We start from the raw sequence: 23548 nt of genomic DNA on the forward strand, positions 1-23548 counted from the left end.
GAATATTAGTTCAATGCACAAGACTGACCTGCAATGGCAGGTGCTTGCCTGTGGTTGACGGGTCTACTCAGTCAGACGGGCTGGGGTTACTTTACTACTACTTGAAACCATTTAGCTTGTCACTCACCACCCGGGGTGGGAATAAGTGCAATAAAGTGACAGGAAGGATGGAAGAAATAGGAAGAAAGGTAAGCGAAGAGAAAAAGGTGAAGGATGAGAGAACAGCACAATATACCAGCCCAGGCAACTGAGGGAGAGAGAGAGAGAGAAAGAAAAGCAGACACAGGCAGCATCACCAGTGGGGAGAGAGAGAGAGAGAGAGAGAGAGAGAGAGAGAGAAATGTATTCATCTTTCATATGAAGGTAAACTATCATCCAATGCCACACCGAATCCCAGTTTACCCGAAGTACTAGAAAAATGACTAAATCTTCTCTGCCACTCATCACAATTCATGTTACCCCCGGGCTATACATTATGCTGATTTAAAAGAATTTAGGGTTATAATCCAATGAGCACACTATTTAGAAAGTGAGAGAGTCCTTTTATACTAAATTAATAAAAGTACTAAGATATTCACTGCTCAGATGACTAACTTGCACCAAGACATATCTACTTGCATTATACTCCTATGTTTAATAATGATTTAAGAAAGTAAACCAGTTGCACTTGTAACACAAAGCACACGATATTGCAAAACAAGTATTCTCAACTGTACTCATCATCCAATCCTACATTGCCCCATGAGGAGCATAGGAACCCGGGGCTAAGCAAGTTGGTCCTGACAGTTGAGTGACCAGCCTCACTCATCTCTGAGTGGCACTGCGCGAGCAATAAACCCCAACCACCCCTTGGATATAAACCTTCACTGGCTCAATCCAGTTGGAATGCCAATTACCCACTAAGCCAATAGGCACAAAAATTTGGTTATATGGTTACCACACAGCATAGTAAATGGTTTCCTAGTGTACAGTAAACCATTTGGCTTGTCACTCAGTGTGGAGTCACCCATAGGGAGAAGGAAGAGGAAAGAATGAAAGACAGAAAAAGGAATGTCATGTCACTTGTAGGCAGAAGAAAGAGGAAAGAATGAAGGAAAGAAAGACAGAAGAGGAAAGAATGAAGGAAAGAAAGACAGAAGAGGAAAGAATGAAGGAAAGAAAGACAGAAGAGGAAGGATGGATGAGAGGAAAGGGCTGACACCCAAAGCAGCACTACATCGAGTGAGTAGACGTGGAGTGCCCCCTACCACAATTGCTAAAAATATGAAACAAACAAAAATTGTTGAAGGTAATATTTGTAGTCATTCAAAAACTTAAGAAGTATTAAAGACAAGAGCACATAAATTACTGGCAGTGCATTGCTGGGGTTTGCTGGTTTGTTCCCAAACATGTATTTCAAATACTTTAACAAATAACATGCAATATATATCTTTAATATAAAGGCTGGTACTGTAAACCAGTCTTCTTGATTGTATTGCAGATAGTGACGACGTAGCGAATCCGTTACTAGACTTTACTATTGAACTTTATCATCTCAGGAAAAAAATAAAAACAAAATAAAAGAAAAAGAAAAAGAAATACAAATAATAAGTGCTACAGTAGCTATACCTAAAACTACAGCAAATTAAATACTTTATTCAATACCCTTAAAAAATCATATTACTGTACATTGACAACAACACTTTTTACTTAAAGCTAATTCAGTCTGGAACTACAATACAGTACAGTAACTAAGAAAATTAAATACTACTTTGTAAACTTGTCACGTATGGACTACATTGACGACAGAAATACACCATATTCTGGAACCCAATACCTGACCATTACCAATATGTCAGTGGTACTGGGCCTGATATATTTGGAACAAATTATTTATAGGAGTTAATTTGACTACAATATTACACTGTCAGTGACCAGAACAAATAAAGTAGTAATATTTACATTCTTTTATCAAGGACGGAACTTAATTGACTTCTTGATTAAAAATACAAGTAGTGTGATGTGGGGTATCTCATCTTCATTTGGGTTTTGCTTAATTTTCTATTCTAAAAACCTCATCACTTCTATTCTCTTAACTATCTCTGTATCTCCTCCTTGGTGTGTACTTCTCTCAATTATTATTTTTTTTTGCCCTGGATGTTATCCTTTTTATCCTTGATAATTTACTTTTCATTCTATCCAACTCTCCTCTATCAATACTTCTGATGAAGCTATATCACTCCTCTTATACCTCTAACTCTACCTTTCACATATCTCCATTCTCCCTATCCCCCCCCTTTTTAGTACCCAACCAAACCCTGCCTCATATCCCTTCCCCTGATTTTTATCTTTTCTTTCCTTTGCTACTTTACTTCCCTGGATCTACTGCATCCCACTTCCTAAGGTCTTCTTGGAAGCCTAATTAAATCACCCTCGTCCTCTATCTCCACAACACCTCTCCCTTCACTCTTCAGTATACTAAATTCCCCTCCTTTAGTTATTCAGCATTTTTTCTGTAACATTAGATAATTCACTTGACAACTAACTCTAAAATTCCAAAATCTCTTCCTTCACTTTCTTCATCCACACCCAATCCTACGACTCTCTACCTATCTTCCTATTGCTGAGGCTCAGGTGGTATCTCCTCCTCAGGCATCATCTCCTCCTCCTCATCTGGGTACTCCTCATCGTCTGCTGTAGCCTCCTGGTACTGCTGATACTCAGAGACTAAGTCGTTCATGTTCGATTCTGCCTCTGTGAATTCCATTTCATCCATACCTTCCCCAGTATACCAGTGGAGGAAGGCCTTGCGACGGAACATGGCTGTGAACTGCTCTGAGATACGCTGTAAAGAGGAGGTGGGAGGACTAACTTGGCTGGAAGGAGTTTGCAGGTCATTTAATGAACAGAGTTTTGTACCCAGGCATGCAAAATTTCAATCCTGATTTGGCAATACAAGGACAACATATTTTAGCCATAGCATCATTAACGGCTTGGCATGCATTAAGTTTCTTTTCAAAGCAAGCTTCTGACATTTCAAAAGATATACTCCCTTATAATGAACACTTTACAAGGAACTAGTTTTTTACAAACAACACCATCATCTACATGCAATTATTGTTTGATGAAAATCAACAGAGCAACAACAATAATAATTCTACATAATGCACTAAAATTGTTTACCTTGAATATTTCCTGTATGGCAGTAGAGTTGCCAATAAATGTGGCTGACATTCTGAGTCCCTTTGGTGGAATGTCACAAACAGCAACTTTCACATTGTTCGGAATCCACTCTACGAAGTAACTAAAATAAATAAAGAAAGTATATTTTACAACCTCAACTTTTATTTACATAATGTGACCCATACCTATGGTGCAACAATAAACTACTCCATGTTGCATTATTCCAGAGCACAAAAATTCACAGCTTAATTTAGTTCTAGAATCATCTTAGAATGAGATAACAGCTATCAAGTTAACTGCTGAAATGTACTGCATTGTACTACCAGAATCCTTGCCAATCTATGAGTGTAATACAGGCTACAGACCATAAATCATGAACCATACCTGGAGTTTTTGTTTTGTACTGAGAGCATCTGTTCGTCTACCTCCTTCATGGACATCCTACCCCTGAATATGGAGGCCACTGTGAGGTAGCGGCCATGGCGGGGGTCACACGCTGTCATCATGTTTTTACTGTCAAACATCTGCTGTGTCAGCTCTGGTACAGTTAATGCTCGGTAGCTCTGGGATCTGGCAAAGAAAGGTTATGCAGTTCACACTGTATCATAAGAAGCCACACATGTTTATTATAAGCTGTTCTATGACACAGACAGTGCATGTGGCACCTGCTAACAAACGTAATCTGTACTGCCAATGAAATGAACATACTGTACTTGTCCTGACAAACTGTCTGCAATGGCATTAATACTGTACAGGTACTGACACACTGCCTGCAATGGCATTGACTTAAAGTAAATAATTACACTGTAATTTATTTGTCAATCATGCGACTTGCCACACAGTATGAAATAACTAGTGTGACACAATAATGATATTTTTCAAATCATCAGTACTGATATATTGTATATAAAGCACAGTACAACATACAGTAAATAAGAGAAAGATTTATAGTCAGATTAAATAATCTGACAGGTTCACTCAGATCTGCATATTATTATTAACCAGTAAATGAATACAGCCAACAATAACATCAATTATTCAATGAGGTTGAGTGTAAGTCAGCTGAGTGTTGCAGGTAAGGTACAGTATATGAAAGAACTATCACAGGAATACACAGAGACCTGGTGACTGATGAAATGGGTATTTATGGCATTTATGAATCTGGAAAAAGTGATGACAAAGAAAACGGAAAGGACTGTGGATGGTTTTGTGTATATACAATGTGGATGGAAAGCAAATGGAATGCTGTTCATAATTTTTATGATGGAAGTCTAACCTATGTAAGGTTAGGTGCATGTCTACGTGACTATCAATATTAGTGTTAGAGTGAAACAAGGATCTCAATGGAGAGACTTGGAGTGGTGAGGGAGATAAGCCCATGCACCTAGGTGAAGTGATAGAGAAGAAAGGTAAATGTACAAAGAAGTGGAAAGTAGATTGGCACAGGGAGAGAAAGTGGTGTTTTGAAGGCTTTGATATGATGCAGACATCTGAGCAGGGCAGCTCCAAGAGAAGTGGATATATTATAGTACCTATATTTCTATATGGGCGTGAGACTGTTGTGGCATGAAACTAAGATTCAGTTAGAGCAGTGGTGAAGGGGTATTTGAGGAAAATATGTGGAGAGCAGAGAGCAGGTAGTATAAGAAATAATGTGATTTGTGAAAGATGTGCAGCAATGTTGTCTGTGGGCAACGCCGTTGAAAAGTGTGTGCTTATGTAATTAGGGGAGTGAAAAGAGTGTGCTAAATGTGAGTGAGTTTGAAGGTGGGAGGAGGCTTTATAGGCCAGTAAGACGGTGGATGGTTACAATGATTTCAAGTCAATGCACTGACTTTTGTCTGGCAGGTGTATGTGAAATAGACTCTATTACTGGGCATGATACTGACAGTCCTCCAACTTTTGTACTTTCTCTTTCCCTGTTTTTTGGCCCTACTTCGTCTAATCTTTACTAAGTATACGAGAAAATTATGATCAGGATGTTTATTACGTTTTCTCAACACAGTTTTCGACCTTCTTACGGTAACCTTTCTCTAATCTATGTCGAATACATGTACATTCTTACTTGCTCAAATACCAAATAATCATCATAATCAGATATTCTCCATCACATTCCTAGTCTCCGAAACACACTGAAATGTATTTACAGATCATTCGTTTTATTCTGATAATGACACATACCCTCTGGAGGTCAGTGGAGCAAAACCAGGCATGAAGAAGTGGAGGCGGGGGAAGGGCACCATGTTGACTGCCAACTTTCTCAGATCTGCATTCAACTGACCAGGGAACCTAAGGCATGTGGTCACACCAGACATGGTAACCTAAAAATCAAGTACTGAGGTCAGTATGGTTTGAATGACAGGGTACAGAAAAGAAGCAATATGTCCAGAATATAGCTTTTAGGAGAAATAAAGAAAGATGAACAAAGATAGCAGTCAGGAGGGATCTGGAAACAGTAGGTTATTTTAACCATCTGGGCTGCAGCAGCCCTAAACATTTCTTATGCCCGTGGTGAGGGAAAACCAAAAAAAAAAAAAAAAAAAAAAAAAAAAAAAAAAAAAAATCGTATTTTCATCATGTGTTTTGGCCCAGTTATACCTAACCAAACATGATAATAATTTGGTCAGACAATGTTTATACTCCACACTGACGATTCGCGACCCATGCACCAAGCATAAGCATGCAGTAGGCGCAAAAAATGACCGAAAATTTCACAATATTTCACGCGCCTCTTACAGAATATACGAAGCAGTCTACTGACCGGCATTTCCGGAATGCTATACGTAGATGAAAGGTTAACATGAATATGTTAACACCCAGAATAATAATGTTTCCTATCATCTTTCAAGTACTTGGATCTGATGTCACATTATGCTCCCGTATCAATTTCCACATCTTCCACCCTCCTATCCATCCAATACCTCTTGGGCTCATGTTTAGGTGCTTTTAAAGAAGGACCACTAAGTCTACTCTGACATTCAGTACCAGGTATGTCTTCTTAAGAGACAAAAATGTATTTACGAGCTCTTCTCCTCATGGATATTCAACTTTTTAATTATACGGTGTTCCGACTAAGGATGATAAAATGGAAAGTGGTTTGGGGTGACAGGCACTTGTAATGCATGGAGGATTTCCGTTGCCTTGAGGAAATGCTGAGTGTAACAAGGATGAGTAAATGCTAATTCCATTGCTACAATAGGAAGAGAATGGAAGTACAGGACACTGTTGCCTCTCATGACTATAAAAGGGTTCTCCTTTTATGCTAACGAAACTCTGCAAAACATGTAAAAAATATCTTATATAGTAAGGCAGTGAGACATGACCAGGAGGAAAAGAGGATACAAGCAGACTGGAACGGAGAAACGAGAATGCTGATGCGATGGAGGAATAGGGCATCACTCAATAACGGAAATGAAAACTGTATATTATGTTACCTCAAGTGATTGGGCCTGAGAGGTATGGCAGCTATTTGAGGTAAGATACAAACCAACAAGTTAGGGTTTAGGCCAGCTGACATGTGGAGGGGAGGGGGGACTGGTTGAGTAGAGTCACAGGTGTGAATATGGAGGGAAGAATGCCCAGAGATGGACCTATGTTGTGGGATAAGGTCCTGCTCAAAGACCTCTGAGACAGGGATGGAGTTGGAAAGTTGCTCAAGGGTCTGACAACTGGAGAACTGTCATCAATGAAGATCCAGACATGAAGCATGGTCAATGGTCTCTAAATGTATATGTAATGCAAATGATACAACCCTGAAGGGGTTTGAAACATACAGTACAGTACTTACACACCGCCATGAATCAAGAAATATCCATTTGTTCAATGGTGTTAGATGTGCCCAAAATAAATTACATTCACACTGCAAAGAACGATTAGTGTGCACGTTTAATTTTTCCTCCCCCCAAAATGGGTGTTATCTACTTCCAAACAGTGATAGGATGCAGCTCATGATACCTGAAAACTGTTATCAAACAATAATAATAATAATAATAATAATAATCCATTCATCATCTAATCCAGTGTTGCCCCATAAGCAGCGTGGGAGCCCGGGCCTAGGCAAGTTGGTCCTGACATTTAAGATGAGAATGACCAGCCTCACTCATCCCTGAGTGGCATTACGTGAGCAAGAAAGCCGAACCATCCTTTGGATATAAGCCTACACCGGCTCAATCCGACTGGAGCCCCTTAAGTGCCCACTAAACCACCAGGCGCCATAATCTGGTTATATGGTTACCATCCAGCATAGTAAATAGTTTCCAGGTGTAGAGGAAACCAATTGGCTTGTCACTCAGTGTAGAGTCACCCAAAGAAAGAACGAAGAGGAAAGAATGAAGGAATGACGTAAGAGAAAGGAAGTAAAGAAGAGAGGAAAGGACAGCCACCCGAGTGCGGCACTAAACTGAGTGAGTGGATGGAGAGCGCCCCCACCTACCTCAAAATAATAATAATATTTTTAATTCATTCATCATCTAATTCAGTGTCTCCCCATGAGGAGTGTAAGGGCCCGGGGCTAAGCAAGTTGGTCCTGACATTTAAGCCGAGAGTGACCAGCCTCACTCATCCCTGAGTGGCATTACGTGAGCAATAAACCCCAACCTCCCCTTGGATAAAAACCTGCACCAACTCAGTCCGACTGAGGCGCCTTAATTACCCATATAATAATATAATAATAATAATAATAATAATAATAATAATAATAATAATAACAACAACAACAATAATAATAATAATAGTGTATTTAAACACAAGGGAAAAAAGTTGCCGGTTCCTTGAAAGCAGTGATAAGAAACAGGGAAGTGAGCATGGAAGTGAAAAAGTTATATACTACATGACAGTATTGTGATACTAACTCTAACGTATGGAAGTGAAGCTTGGACCTTGTTGGAGGGACAGAAGTCTAGAGTGAGAGCAGTGGAAATGAGTTCTTTGAGAGGAGCATGTGGAGTCTCATGGAGGACAGACTGACAAATGAGGAAGTGAAGGAGCGATGTGGTGTGGATGTGGATGTGATACGAAGCGTTAGGAGAAACACACTGAGGTGGTTTGGGCATGTGGAGAGGATGAAGTGAGAGACTGACGAGGAGAGTGTATGTGAGTGAGAAGGAGGGGGAGGCCAAGGATGAGATGGAGGGATGGAATGGAGAGGTATATGAGAGAGGGGTGTGTGAGCTGGGAGCAGGGCAGGGAAATGGCGGGGGCCGGGGCAACATGAAGGCAATTTGTTTGTGGCCACCCCTTGTGGGATTAAGAAGCCTGGCGATTGATAGATATGACAAGGTGGACAGACAAGGAATATGGAAAATATTAAGAATATATGGTGTAAATGGGAAGTTGTTGTGTTCAGTGAGGAATATGTGTGAGGGTGCTCAGGCTGCAATGCATGTTGATAGTGAACTAGGCTAAGTGAATTTTTCTGCCTGAATGTTCGATTGAAACAGGGATGTGTCATGTCTCCATGGTTGTTCAGTCTGTATATGGATGGGGTTATAAAAGAGATACAAGGTAGGGCAGTGAATGTTGGAGCAGGCCTAATAAGAGAGGGCAGTTTGTGGAAACTTCCTGTAATGTTGTTTGCAGATGATACTGTATTGTTAAATTACGAAGAAGGGGAACTGCAAGGCTTGGTGAATGAGTCTGGGAGTGTATGTAAGAAACAGAATGTAAAGGTGAATGTAGGGAAAAGCAAAGTTATGGTCTTAAAGAGAAATGAAGTCACTGAATGTACAGTGAGGTTTGATAATGAGGAAATGGAAAATGTGAGTGCCTTTAAGTACTTGATGATTGAGGATGGAAGTTTGGAGGATGAAGTGCTTGAAAGGATACAATACGGAAGAAAGGTTGCTGGTTCTTTGAAAGCAGTGATAACGGAAGTGAGCATGGAAGTAAAAAAGTCACAACATGATAGTACTGTGATACCAACTCTAACGCATGGATGTGAAACTTAGACGTTGTTAGAAGGACACACGTAAGGAGCGAGAGAAATGGAAATGAATTACAGTACATGAGATGAGAGTGTGGAGTTACATGGAGAGAGGGATGCAGTGGAGAGGTAAATGAGAGGGTGTGTGTGAACTGGGAGCAGGAAAGTGAAATGGCGGGAGACAGGGTGACGTGGAGGCAATTTGTTTGTGGCCATCCCTTATGGCATTAAGGCATCTGGCAAAAGAGAGATAGTATTTAAAATTTCAGGTCTAAATCTGGCCTGGTACACTAAGAGGGTAACTGATAACTGTGGCCTATGGTAATGTAAACATCATTAATCACTTACTGAAACAAGATGGTTGAGGTCACCATATGAGGGTGAAGTGAGCTTTAGGGTTCTGAAGCAGATGTCATAAAGTGCCTCATTGTCGATGCAGAAGGTTTCATCTGTGTTCTCCACCAACTGATGCACTGACAGTGTTGCATTATATGGCTCCACTACTGTATCTGACACCTATTAAAAAATAAAATAAAAATATTAATAAGGGGCGGGGGTTATACTTGATTATTATCATCTTGAAATATTTTTAAAATGTAGCTAGTATAGCAAACATAAAAAAACATACAACTTAATTGTACACAAAGTTATTAATACTGATATGTTCCTTACCCTTGCATAATTAGACTTTGAAGATACAAAGACTGGTACCTGGTATACATGCAAGGAAAATCAGGCTTTGTTGTACTGTACACAGGGATTACACCTGTTTGGTAATAATACTTACAATATAAATGGTCACCTATCATCACATACCAGGCAGATTTTAGTTATTTGGTAATTGCTTGACTTTCTCATGGTAACTGTATGACTTCCAAACAAATTCTGGAACACCAACATACTGGCAAGAGTTGAGCAAGCAATGTACTTACTTTTGGGCTTGGAATGACAGAAAATGTGTTCATAATTCGGTCGGGGTATTCCTCACGTATCTTGGAGATGAGCAATGTGCCCATGCCAGAGCCAGTGCCACCCCCAAGAGAATGTGTCAGCTGAAAACCTTGCAGGCAGTCACAGTTCTCCGCTTCCTTCCTCATTACATCCATTACAGAGTCCACCAGCTCGGCACCCTCAGTGTAGTGCCCTTTGGCCCAGTTGTTGCCTGCAGAACATCGCAATCAGTACATTAACTAAACTGAATTTCAATACCAAATGGCAACACATATTCAGCAGTTACATGGACTCAGTACACTGTAGACATGATACTCTCTGATTTAAGTTCCAGCATCAAAGCACAGCATAGCACATTATTACTGACATCTACTGCCAATAGTATAAAAGGACACTCGGTTTTTGCTATCACGGGTTTATACAAATTATTACCTTCATTAAAGTGTTCTCTCCATCTGCTCACTTTTTCTCCCTTCTCCACTAGTAATCTACCATTTTTATCTTTCACTCCCCTACTAACTTCACTGCCACCCTGTCTTACTCTCTTCGCCTCTTTCCAGAACATTTTCTTACAGTCCCTCCGCTTTACACTCAAATTCCTTCCAAATTCCTCATCCACTCTCTTCTTACTCTCTCTTACTAATCTTTTCACCTCTCTCTTCCTTTCTGAGGGAAAAGTTACAAAATAGTACTGGTACACTCGGAATACAGTACTCATTATTGTCCTGCCTATTTTCTCACCTGAAGGTGGAGTGAGGTACGTTAAAGAACGGCAAGAAAAGGAAAGTACAGTATAAGACAGAGGCATAACTACCATAATCAACATCAAGCCCAGTGAAATAGACCACACGCCTTTCATTCACCATTCAGTTTCCCAGAATCCTTGCTTCATCTGATAAATAGATTTGTCCACATGCAGCTTCAGAATTACCTACTAGACAATATGAAGAACAACTACCTACGAGATAATAGGAATAACTTACTATTAAGACGAAATCCGGTATATGAAAGGTAAGGCATGCAAAAAGAAATACAGTGCAGTATGAAAAACTAGATTTTCAATTTATGTTTTTACAAACAAACAAGTGTGCACGGCATCCTCAAAGATGGCTTCAAAATGAAACTATGCCAAAACTTAGTTAGTTAGCTGTATTATACTATCATGACCAATAACAAATCCATTCATCCATCGTCCAATCTTACTTGGCCCCACGAGGAACGTAGAAGCCCGGGGATAGGCAAGTTGGTCCTGACATTTAAGATGAGTGACCAGCCTCATTCATCCCTGAGTGGCATTACGTGAGCAGTGACCCCAATCACCCCTTGGATATAAACCTTCACCGGTTCAATCCGACTGGAGCGCCACAATTACCCACTAAACCACCAGGCGCCATAATTTGGTTATATGGTTACCATCCAGCATAGTATATGGTTTCCTGGTGTACAGGAAACCATTCCGCTTGTCACTCAGTGCAGAGTCACTCACAGGCAGAAGGAACGGGAAAGAATGAGAAGAAAGAAAGACAAAAGAGGGAGCGTGAAGTCACCCGTGGGCAGAAGGATGAGGAAAGAATGAAGTAAAGAAAGACAGAAGAGGAAGGAAGGAAAGGAGGGTGGGGAGGAAAAGGCAGACACCCGAGAGCAGCACTACACTGAGTGAGTGGATGGTGAGCGCCCCCACCTGCCAAAAAATAACATAAAAATACGAGTAAATAAAATTAAAATACAGCTAACTTACCAGCACCACTCTGGCCAAAGACAAAGTTGTCCGGCCTGAAGATCTTGCCAATTGGTCCAGATCTGACTGCCTCCATTGTGCCTGGTTCCAGGTCAACCAGTACAGCACGGGGCACATATCTCCCACCTGCAACACAAGTAGGTCGTCAAAATGCTCTTTGTTGGCAGCTTTAAGCACAAGATAACTCAAATTAGTGGCCATTTCTGAGACAGTTTAAGCCTTAGATATGGCATCTGCCAGATCATGGACAATAATTTGTACCGTACAGAGTCTAATTAACAGTTTTCTCCTTCCCCAGAAAATCTATATTGCATGTGTCTTCCCTAAAAACCTTTACTGCATAAGATATTACTATGCATACACCTCAACACCTGGTAACTTCCCATTCTTCAATCCCTCTCAAAATAATCTTCGCTTTTGTCAATGTCATATTCTCAGGCACACCACATTCCTACTCTGTGTACCATCAGTATCAATCATATTTACAAGTGCTCCCATCATTCCTATTCAAAAGCCCTTCAAAATATTCTTCTCTTTTGCTGCTTTCTTTGTTTCCATGTTTCAGTATTCCATTACTCTCATTCCTCACATTTTTACACTTTTTTTCCTGAACTAATTTCTATTTTTTGCACCTCTTTCCAAAACAATTTCCTATTTTCAGAGCAACCAACATTCATTCTTCTTCCTTAATCATCAATTCGCTATCTCGTTCTTTCTCCATAATGACCCCTTTACGTGTTTCTTATGCCCTTTCTTTTTTCTCTTTAATAATCTCTTCATGTGTTTTGAAAGTCACAGCATTATTCCTTTTTTTTTTTTCCCCTCCGTTCAATCCCCTTTCTTACATCCACCCTTGCCACTTACTGTTTCTCTCTTCTTTCACCACTCTTTCAACCTATGTTTATCTCACCAAACTATATTTTTCTTACCGGGTACTAGTAGCTACCGCAGCAACACCACACCTAGCTTTAGTATGCCTATCCATGCACCCAGTATGCAAACGACAAGCTTTCCAAATCCATTTGCCCCCTATTTACTGACCTTTACTACTCCACTCCTCAAAACTCATTATCGTCTGCATCTGCGTTTTTATCAGCTACTGCACTTTCATTCTGATGATGACTCAGAAAAAACTGAGGGAAGAATAGAGGTACATGGGATTCCTAATCCCTAGCACCCTCTCCCTTTTCAATAACAAGCACACAGGGATAAGAGCGGCAATATTCTTTCCATCCTACCTCAAAGACTGGTTAAGGTTACCAGCAATGTCATGAATGATTTCCCAAAGACCATTTGGTTTGCCACTCAGTGCAGCATTACCTGCAGGTAGACTACATATAATCGGAGCTGGGCACCTCTGCAATCACCTCCGCAATCCACAATTTCTGCAATAGCGGACAGTACGTTTTCAGTTGCGGAACTGCGATTGCAGCAAACTCGTCCGAAACTTGCGGTATTGCGTTGCGGAAGTAGTTCCGCAATCACAATCCTGTCCGCAATTTCCCACGTGGCGGTCGGTGTCGGTTAGAACAGGCTACAGCATGACTCACGCATATCAAGCTTGAACAGGATTCCCGGCCAGCAGCGGCGGCGGATGAGGCGTCGCCGCGTCAGTTAGCAGTAAGCTGGGCAATACCGGGAGAAATGATTTGATACGATACGATACGATATACTATAAGCCAGCATGACAGTAAATTTTGTGGCACGCATAGCTAGTCATGCACAGTTGTGACGTGTCGGTGTGAAGAACTGTCAAGTGTCACAAATGTGAACTTCTGAACTTGAACTTCTGAGTCAGACAGGACTCTGAGAAGTGGTCTAAGTTATGAATGGAGTTACTAGTGAGTAGTGAGGGTCACAGTGACTGTCACTGTGGGAAATTCGTCATAATTATAAATACAGTAATTCACTACATTACCAATCGATTTACCCCCCTGTTTGTGCACTTTGTACTGAAAACTGTGAAGCTCAACTGAGGCTGCGGTATTGAGGTAGCGGAACTGCACATTCCGATTTTTTGCGGAACTGCGACTGTGGAGTTGAATTTTAGATTGTGGTGTCCAGCTCTCCATATAATAATATAATAGAGTTCGTGTATATCAGAAGCAGCATTACATTTATAGGCTATACTGCACCACAAAAATAACTTTTCAAAATTGAAATTTATGCCAAATACTTCTGTACCATAATAACCTATACAATTCTAGTGGTAATTATATCTTAAAGTTCCCCGTATAATAAAGGTAATGGAAAATACACCTGAGTGAGTGGAACTTATTATAAACATATAAATAGACAAAATGTCTTATACACCAACATACCAGTAGCTTCATTATAGTAGACATTAATCCTTTCCAGTTGGAGTGAAGTAACGAACTCATCCTCTTCCTTGTTAAACTGTCCCACAGGGTCAATACCATGTTCGTCACTGATTACTTCCCAGAACTGGAATGAAAGCACATTATAAATACCTACTGCATTCAAATCAAACAATGCAGTACCTGTCACAATAAAAGCACTGGAACAAAATCAGCGACATTCAAAGGACACTAAATATGAATACCAGTGACACTCTAAGCACACTATATATGGATAGAATGACACTCAACACACATTATGAATACTGTACCATAATGCTCAAGGCTAACTACTGGTATGTAAACTACTAGTGACACTCAAACTACATTATGTATAATATGAACACCAATGGTAGTCAAAGTACACTGTGCTGCTATGAACATCTGTGACATTAGATTAAAGGATAAATTTCATGAGTAACTAAGGAGACTCATTCTAACCTCATTGCAAAGGCTCATCAAATTGCAGGCAACCACGAATAGTACTCAAGTTTTTGGAGTGGCCAACTTTCGTCAGAAAAAAAAAAAAAAAGTATGAACACCAATGGCACTCCATGCATAACACTGTACCAAAACCAACAACACCCAATGCTGACTATGAATACCAATAACACTTTGATAGCTGGAAGGCACTGAACCATACTGTAATTAACATAAACGTTTTAATATAAACCAGTTCAGGCTAATTCGGCTAAACAGAGTAGGCAGAAAAATACTTTGGCTAACATAACCAAGCCTTTCAATGGATGAAGCATCCAGACAGTTTAACCTGGCCCACGTCACACAGAACACATCCCAATGTCAAAGTTAATTTAATAATACGGCGGCAGTAGGTATCTTACCATTACAATACGGTCCTATCCACTCTGAATGACCATTTGTGAACTGTGCACTAAACGGATTTTGTTCGAGCATACCTTTACATTCTCTTAATCAGATTTACAGCCTTCACGTGCTCACTGTAGTGCTAAAATAAGAGGATGATAAGGATAATGTGGATTAAAATAGCATGTGAGCATGTGTATAGTGGTGGGGGAGTGAGTGAACCTGCCTCTGCACGTCAGACGGCCCACCAGGAATAGACATCCTCCTCCCAGCGGTGTGCCAGCCAGTCATCCCCCTAACTCTTCTGCCGTCCTCACAGCTGCTTCCTCCCATCACATCACTGTATTTAACCCCTTCACCACGATAAGGGCGTTTGCATTTTATTCTGCTAACTCCTTTAGCACAATAACTTGTATTTTTTACTCTTACTGTCACTAAAAAGATATACTGTACTGTATCCTGTTTGACCGATTTCCCTCGTAACAAAGGTGTGAAAGCTCAGCCAATGAATGTTAATGAAAATATCTAGTGGGTGTTGCAGAACGGTTCTGGTGTAAGCTGACACACATATATACAATAATGTCTGTCCTTCCAAGCCTATCAGTTATCACCATTATACAAGCTAGCAGTACATATTTGCAAATGGCCAACATTATCGAGAGGCATAACCGTTCAAAAGACTGATCTTCCAAGCTCTCTGAGTACCATTACAGGACGTCCTTTCTATGCTGAAGAAAATCGTCTGGAGGTACGGTGGAAATAAATGGATATCGTTATCATGGTGATGAGTTACGCGAATCCATTTTGAGGGACCTTCTTATCTAGTAAAGAAACGCTAAAGGCAGTCAAAATATATAAAAATTTTCACCAGTGAAGGCCTAATACATGTAAATGGATGTGTTTTACATAATTACTCATTCCTAATGTGAATAAGCTGCTAAAACAACACTTCTAAGAATATGTTGAAGGCAAAAGAGCAGCCACCACAAGTCAAGGCCATGAAGCCATTTGAAAATACTATCATTCTCCACTTTGTACTCAAAAGTAACGATTCATATTGCTTGATCTTTTACTACAAATTATACATCGTGGAATGATACCCAAACAATGCACGCATGGTGTCACGTTAATGTAAAAATGAACCCAAACTTCCGTGTACTTCAACCAAAATAAATACCCAACTGCTCCAACCAAAGAAATTCCCGTGTTCAAGCCTCTAATCCCCCTTGGGACGCTAAGCTTGGCAGACTTAAAGCACTCCACATTCCCAGCTCTCAAAAAAGAAGGAATGAAGTGATGCGTGGAGTGTTCTGTGGCTACGGCTTGCTGCTGCTATTTCTGGCTTGTCGTCAGCAAATAAGAAGTTACGCCTTGTTAACCCCACTGGCTTGAATACATATTACAAATTTTATTCCTATTACCTTAACTACCAAGGGAGGTTACCTTAAGCTGAATATACACATATCGTCCAGCAGCACCAACAATAAAGTACAAATAACGTCTTTGGTCGGACACGGAGAGCACACACTTCCGGGTCAGACATCATTTTGAACTACTGGGGTTAGATCATTATCGACAACATATCCCTGTACAAGTGTTACGGGACTCACTAGTACAAAAAAGCATAAAAATTTAGTAAAAAAAACAAATTGTACGTTATAATGTGTGGCAATCTTCATTTTTTTTATTTTTTATTAATCGCATCCACTTAGCGTTAACAGATACGGCACGGTACCAATCGACTGCCGATAACTATTTCCCCTGTCCATATAATCAGATGCCATTGTTATCATCTTGATCTCCCTTCCTCCTAACGAGTTCATTTCCCTTGAGTAACCGATTATGGTCTTCATTAAACCTTTCAGTACCATACGGCTCTCGTATACTGAATAAACTCGTTTGGTTGCAGCAGGAAAAGACTACAGAAATGCCTTCGTCGAGATGTGAACATCCAAATTTAACACGCCTGATTTAACGGCTTTACACACACACACACACACACACACACACACACACACGGCACTGTAAGTATGGGTACAAATTAAGCTAGCGTACTGACAATAGCACTTGGGAGTTGGTAGAGTACAGTATTGTTGCCTGGGAAATGTCTGTCTAGCTTGTGTGTCACATTCTCACGCACACACACAAACACACACTAATTTCCAGTTTTCCACAAAAGTAATACGCTATAAGGAAACGGTATAAGTAGCGTAGCGGCAGCGTGTCTCTGAAAGCACCCCCCCCCCTTTCACTCTCACAGAGGGCAGTGTCTCTGAAAGCACTCCCCCCCTCTCTCTCTCACACACACACACACACACAAAGGGTACACAGCCGCTATCTAACTTATCATTGCTACGATACTATGAGGAAGTGGCATAAACCCAGCCTAGGGTAGAAGCGGCAGTGTCTGGTGAACGTAAGCTATGACCTCACACCCGTCTGGCGGCCACCCATGACTCCCCCCCCCCCTCACTCTTCTCTCCTCACGCCACCAAATCTCCATCTCCCCTCACTCCCTTCCCCTCTCACACCACCAACCACCATCTCTTCTTACTCCCCCACCATGACATTACATCCCTTTACTCTTTCCCTTAGCCTACACCACCACCTCCCTTTACCCTTTCCCTCCACGCCCCCCCACACCACCTCCCCTTACTCTCTCCCCTCTCAGATGCCACTTCCCCTTCGTTTCCCCCTTACACTACTACCTTCCCTTACACTCCCCTCCCACACCACCATCTTCCCTTACTCCCCCCCCCCTTCACATCACCATCTCCCCTATTTCCTCTCCAGCGCCACCACCTCCCCCCTGCTTCCCCCATACTTTAGCTTTCACTCCATCTCCTTCACTCGCACTCTCCCTTACTCTCCCTCCCCAATACCAACATATGCCCTTACTCTCCACATACCATCTCTCACTTTTCACACTTTACTCTCTTCCAGTCTCCTTAAGTCCACATCCACGCCTTCCCTACCCTCCACCAAACCCTTCCCCTTTCTTCAACACCCACCACAATATTTTCCATCCACTCACATTCACCCATTCCCCCCATCTCCCTTCCCTTACCTCACCCTCATCCATTTTCCGTCCATCCCTCACTTACATCCACCCTTGTTCCGTTAATAATCCTCATCCACCCTCGTTCTACTTACGGTACTTCCGTATCTTCCACTCACATCCACGTCCTCACCCCCATGACAAAAAAAAAAAAAAATCGTAAATACCCAAGCAATTATATTTCCATTTACATCCACATCCGCATTCCACTCACATCCACGTATTTTCCACCCTCAACAAGGTCATACCCTTCTCAATTTTCCTTCATACCCGCCATGCCTTTCTAATTCCACTTGCATCCACTTCTTCCCCCAACCCCCTTCCACCTCCTAATCCTTGTTCAATCCCCCATCCACATCCACACCCCATTAATCTCTCTCCCTGGCAGTAATCCCAAGCGACCCTGACCCGCGTGAGTCATACCACTGCCATGCTTGATCTGAGGGACGTCTAGGGAGCAGCAAGGCCGGCACCACTTCTAACACTACAAAATTCTCAGCCTTAATGACCTCCTGCAGTAAATAGGCATAGTTCATTCCAAGCCTTCCCCTACCTGATAATACTACGTTACCTTATTCTTATGGCACGAAGTCTTGTGACTACTTAACAATTTCGAACAAAACTGTCACTTTGCTCTAACCTCAATATCAACATTCCAGTTTTCAAGATCTTCCCATCATTATATTTTTATTCTTGTGACAAGACATAACTTATCGGCATAATGGGGTGAAAATATGGTGTAACTAATTTGCTAGTATAATAAATTTTATCTCCTCATACATTTCAGGAGGCCCTTGATAAACTAATTAAAATCGTCGGAGAGTTGCAAGAAAAAATAAGTTTACTGAAGGGGTTAAGCTGACTGAATGCACAGGGTACAGATGTTTTAGAGTTTACATAAGAAAAAAAAATAAAATAAAATAAAGAAGGTTGAATAAGCATCAACTTTAGAACTCACTCTCACTCGCCAATATCCCTCATGCTCCTCTCTCACTCGCATTAAGGAATACTGTACACCACTTATCACCTTCTATCATTAAAAAAAAAACAAAAAAAAAAAACAAAAAGCCAGCTCACCATCTCCCTCCCTCCGGACTCATCGCTGTTTATATCTCCCCCTCTCCCCATCCCTTACCCAAGGCCCACACGCCGGCCTCCTAAAGGGTATGATAACAAACCCAGCCCGTTCCTTCACTAACTGGTCGGCTACACACCAAACGTAGTCGGAGCTGCATAAAAGGTTGATGAATAAACACCATAATGTATTCGCCTGAAAAATTAATCCATTGTCATTCATAATCATTCTCTCTCTCTCTCTCTCTCTCTCTCTCTCTCACACACACACAACATTATTAATAAACATACCACGTCAAGGAAAGTTACCGGTATTATTTTTTTCTTTGAGAGAGAGAGAGAGAGAGAGAGAGAGAGAGAGAGAGAGAGAGAGAGATTCCCTACCCACCCACCAAACAGCCCGTATACACAGGCGTTTATACTGTTGGCCTTCCATTCACCGGCACTATGAAAAATGACACCAGAATATACCGGGGGAGAAGGGGGCTTTTAAAGGGTCAAATTATATCAACACTTTAGAAGACCACAAATATAAAACAGGCTACTTAATGTCAGCTAAATTTAACCTCTTCCGTACAATGAAGTATTTTCTTATTGTTCCTGCTTGTAGACAATGCTAGCCAGCTTATAGGAGACATCTCATGGTGTTTTTTTTTTTTCTGCTTAATAATCAATTCATCTTCCTACAGATACTGGTACTCTGAAATAAGTTTACCATCAGCCAGTTTTCCGAAATGCATGCTGCTCGATAAACATTTACTTCAGCATATTTTTTTATTTTTTTTATTATCCCCCTATTAGGCTACTTGCATGGGCATACTTGCCAGACGATATTTTACTCTAACGACGATTTTCTCAAAGCCGAAGGAAACAGCATCTGGGCTAATCAACGGGTTATTACTATTGTAAAACTCTCCCACCACACACACACACAACTGCCGTTCAGTTTGTGCCCTCTTGCAAATTTTCCAACGCCATTTCCAGCAGGGCTATTAATAAGCCTTAACATTCCTTTCCTACACACACACACACACACACCGGTAAATATGTAGCAGCGTGTGTGTGTGTGTGTGTGTGTGTGTGTGTGTGTGTGCGTATCATGTTCCCGGTGCGGCCTCATCCTTCCTGTTTCTAACCCTCCTGACGTCATGCCTCGCAGACCTGAGTACTACCACAACCAGTTCCCCTCACACGTTCTCGCCACATTTTCCCTCACTCGCGCTTGCCTGACCCTCATTTCGCTTCCCCTCCTCACATTCCTTCTCTCGCACCACACTTACTCTCCTCGTCTTGTAACTCTCATTCCCTTTCCTATGTTCACTCTCTTTGCATCCTCGTACTCTTAATCCCTCGTCTTGCACTCACTTCAGCTCTTCAGTAGCTCTCCCCTCGCCCTTTCACTCTTCTCGCTTCCCCCTCCACATCTCTACCCTCGCACCACTCTTTTGGTTCGTATTTTTTATGGCACTGGCTTCGTAACACCTCCTCCTTAGCAATTTATTTTACACATTATACCTTAAAATTCTTTTGTGTTAACTACATAGTTTAAACATCGACACAGTTTGCATTAATAACATACAAGAGGATAAGGAGTCGTAATATACACAAAAAATCAACAAAGTGTTACTCCCACTCCCTTCACTTTCGCTAACAGTTATACTCCCCATAATTCCTTCGGCACGAAACCTTCCAAGTTGAATAAAACTCTAAGGCAGTAACAAGTCAGTCTCCTAAAGACGTTTATGGATAGTTCTAACCACCTTAGGCCTAGCTACAGCTATCCACAATATATATATATATATATACCGTTATATATTCCACACGGTGGATGCAAGAAACGGCACCACACTGAAGGGGCTACTTTCTTCTTTGCATCAGTACCATTTTTACTTCACTCTACACACTCCTTCTCTCCCCTAATTTTAATTACTAGCATACTAGCTTTCCTCCCTTATTAACATTTCCTCGCTTTTAAAACCATACCCATCACTGAAGATTCTTCCTTTCCCTCTTTTCCACGATCTCTTTAGTAATTCTCAATCTCTCTTCTGCCTCCCGACTCACTTCTCTTTTCCTACACTTTAACACTGTTTTCTTTCAAATTTTCAAATCAATCGTCTTCACACTCAAATCATTCGTCTTCACACTATACTGTAAATTCTTCTCCAATGACAACCTTTCCCCTAACTCACAATCACTTTATTTATTCATTTATCTTTACTTCCTCAGAATCCTCACTCACTCCCCTCCCCTTGCTAGTTGATCCTTTCTATCATGTTTCCCTCTGTCACTCGTTTCCCCTCACCGTCTGGATTCTTCATCTTTCTATTACTCCTAACTGTGCTCCCCCTCCCCTTTGCCTACACTTATTACTTCCCCTCACCAAGTGCTGCCTCCCCTCATCCTGTGCTCATTTTTTTTTTTTTTTTTTAACTCGGCCTTCACCATGTACTCATGGCCTTCCTTTCCCCTCGCCTTTCTTCACCCTATACTCCTCAGCTTGTCTTCCCTCAGCCAGTACTCAAGGTCTCCCCTCACTCTATTTTAAGCTCACTCTGCTCTCCTCACAGCTTCCCGGTACTCCATCTCCCCTCACAGTACCCCTCACCCTACACCCTCTCTTCCCGTGGTAGTTTATTTTTCTCGGTTTTTCTCCTTTTCCTTCCACTTTTTCTATTAATCATTTTCTCTCATTCTCTACCCTATAAAGTTTTATTTCGCCATTCTCTTCACTTTCATTTAGTCTCCTAATTTCTCAATGGTTTATTCACCTCCATAAGCATGTTCTTCCAGCCATTCTACCTCTCATAACTCCTGTTAAATTTGTTTAATCTTTCTCTTCACTCCAGTTCTTTTGCTACCTCCAGTACTATATTCGTCTTTTCAAATTTCATTTCTCCACTTCCTTCCATTCTAAGCACTTCAACGTAACTGCCTTCTCTCATTCTTTTCTGTCCATTCGTCTACCCTTTCCATTACTATATTAGCCTTCTCACTTGTTACCTTCACTTTTCCTCATCCATTCTCCAAATTAACTCTCCCAGTCTGATACACGTGCCTCCCATTCTCTCACTTATTTTCCATTCTAAATCCTCCCGTGTCGTATTGTTAGCATCCTTTCTTGATTCTTCACTCTTTCATTTTCCTCATAATTCTATTTAATTCTCCTTCTTCAAATATACCATACAGCAAGGTGTTTCATGTTTGCATTAATTAGGTAAATAAACAAATGACACTTGCCGGATTCGAAGGCTTTTGACCACTGACAGCCAATTTATAACCATGTTGATAGCCTGACAAGAATAATTATATGTTTTGTGAGAAAAAATATTACGCTACAGAGGTTACAACTTGCTCCAAGTAATTTATGACTACTCCATGACTCCCTCAGCCTCCATCAGAATTAGAATGTCACGCACTAACTATTCAGGAAAATGGACTCCCTGTGCTAAGCACACAGCCGAAAAAAAAAAAAAAAAAAAAAAAAAAAAAATGGATGCTCGCCAAACCCCACAGAACGTTGCTCCCTCGTCGTTACCGTCCAAATTCTAATTATGGATTCACTTGTGAAAACTAAGTCTGATACCAAAGTTTTGATTGGTACTTACTGTATATGCGAGCTTTCATCAGTGCCTATCAATTAATTCATCTAAGCTATAAGCTTAACAAATGTGGCAAGTTTTTTTTTTTTTTTTTTTAATGACCCCGAACACGTGCTAGCCTGTTTCAAGGAATGACAATGTGCATATCAATTTGTTAGGTAAGTCACCTATCGGAAACACTTCTGAATAACATATCTTGGGAAGGCAAATTTTGCAAAATACTAATAAAAGAAAAATTACATGGGTAGGTTATACGGATACAAATTTCGTCTTCACATACCGGAATGTTCACCGGACAACTTAAAAAATTATAACATTACAAGCTAACCTTGGAGCCGATCTGGTTGCCGCACTGGCCCGCCTGGAGGTGGACTATCTCCCTCATGGCTGACGGTAAAAGCAAAAGTAATTGAAGTTAAGAGAAACTGTGGTAGCGAAGGGACAAACTGACACAAGACTTCCACTCCCAACGGAGGCTCCTGGCGGACTGACGTGAAGTCTGGCAGTGGCACAGTGTGTGGCACCTCTGCGCCGTCTTTTCTAAACCCGGCGTCTCGCAGGTGGCAGCACTCTACTCTATATCGTCCCAAAGGTCCAATAACGTCATAATATAAACACCTCCTTGTATACGGCTTGTAATTTTGTGTGCTCAGTTCCGAAAGCTTTAGTTTTCGGTCCTTAAAGATATGAACGACACGTTTTCCATGGTTGCCTGCCAACCAAACGAAGTGCTGCCCTCACCACGTGAACATGATTAGTACTTCCGAGGGAATTTCCATGATTTATATAAGATATGCGTCACTTCCTGGGTAAAATATATACCAGTATGCAGTGGGGCAGTATATTTACGGCAAAATTAGT

The 23548-nt window shown here is 41.1% G+C and overlaps 1 protein-coding gene across 1 annotated transcript; it reads right to left on the minus strand.

Moving 5' to 3' along the window:
* Positions 1–1619: 1619 nt before the first annotated feature.
* On the minus strand, positions 1620–23201 carry LOC145404502 (tubulin beta-4B chain-like). Its single transcript, XM_080276073.1, has 9 exons — positions 23016–23201; positions 14093–14216; positions 11772–11897; positions 10015–10244; positions 9431–9598; positions 5344–5483; positions 3547–3732; positions 3163–3283; positions 1620–2824 (listed from the first exon to the last, which is right to left on the minus strand). Exons 1-9 carry the CDS (start codon positions 23070–23072, stop codon positions 2597–2599), a joined length of 1380 nt encoding a protein of 459 aa, XP_080132199.1. The 5' UTR covers positions 23073–23201; the 3' UTR covers positions 1620–2596.
* Between the last annotated feature and the right edge of the window lie 347 nt (positions 23202–23548).

This window comes from Coenobita brevimanus, chromosome 63, assembly GCF_032717465.1.
Source record: "Coenobita brevimanus isolate Jiangsu-jjx chromosome 63, ASM3271746v2, whole genome shotgun sequence".
Classification (NCBI taxonomy): domain Eukaryota; kingdom Metazoa; phylum Arthropoda; class Malacostraca; order Decapoda; family Coenobitidae; genus Coenobita; species Coenobita brevimanus.

Bases quoted from the DNA above. Each gene is read 5' to 3' on its own strand.
- LOC145404502 (XM_080276073.1), bottom strand. From the start codon at position 23,072: ATGAGGGAGATAGTCCACCTCCAGGCGGGCCAGTGCGGCAACCAGATC. The intron at 5,484-9,430 runs GTAAGTGATTAA...CTTGATTTTTAG, and splicing joins ACCTCAACCATCTTGTTTCA to GTTACCATGTCTGGTGTGAC. The intron at 2,825-3,162 runs GTAAACAATTTT...TCCTCTTTACAG, and splicing joins CCATACAGGAAATATTCAAG to CGTATCTCAGAGCAGTTCAC.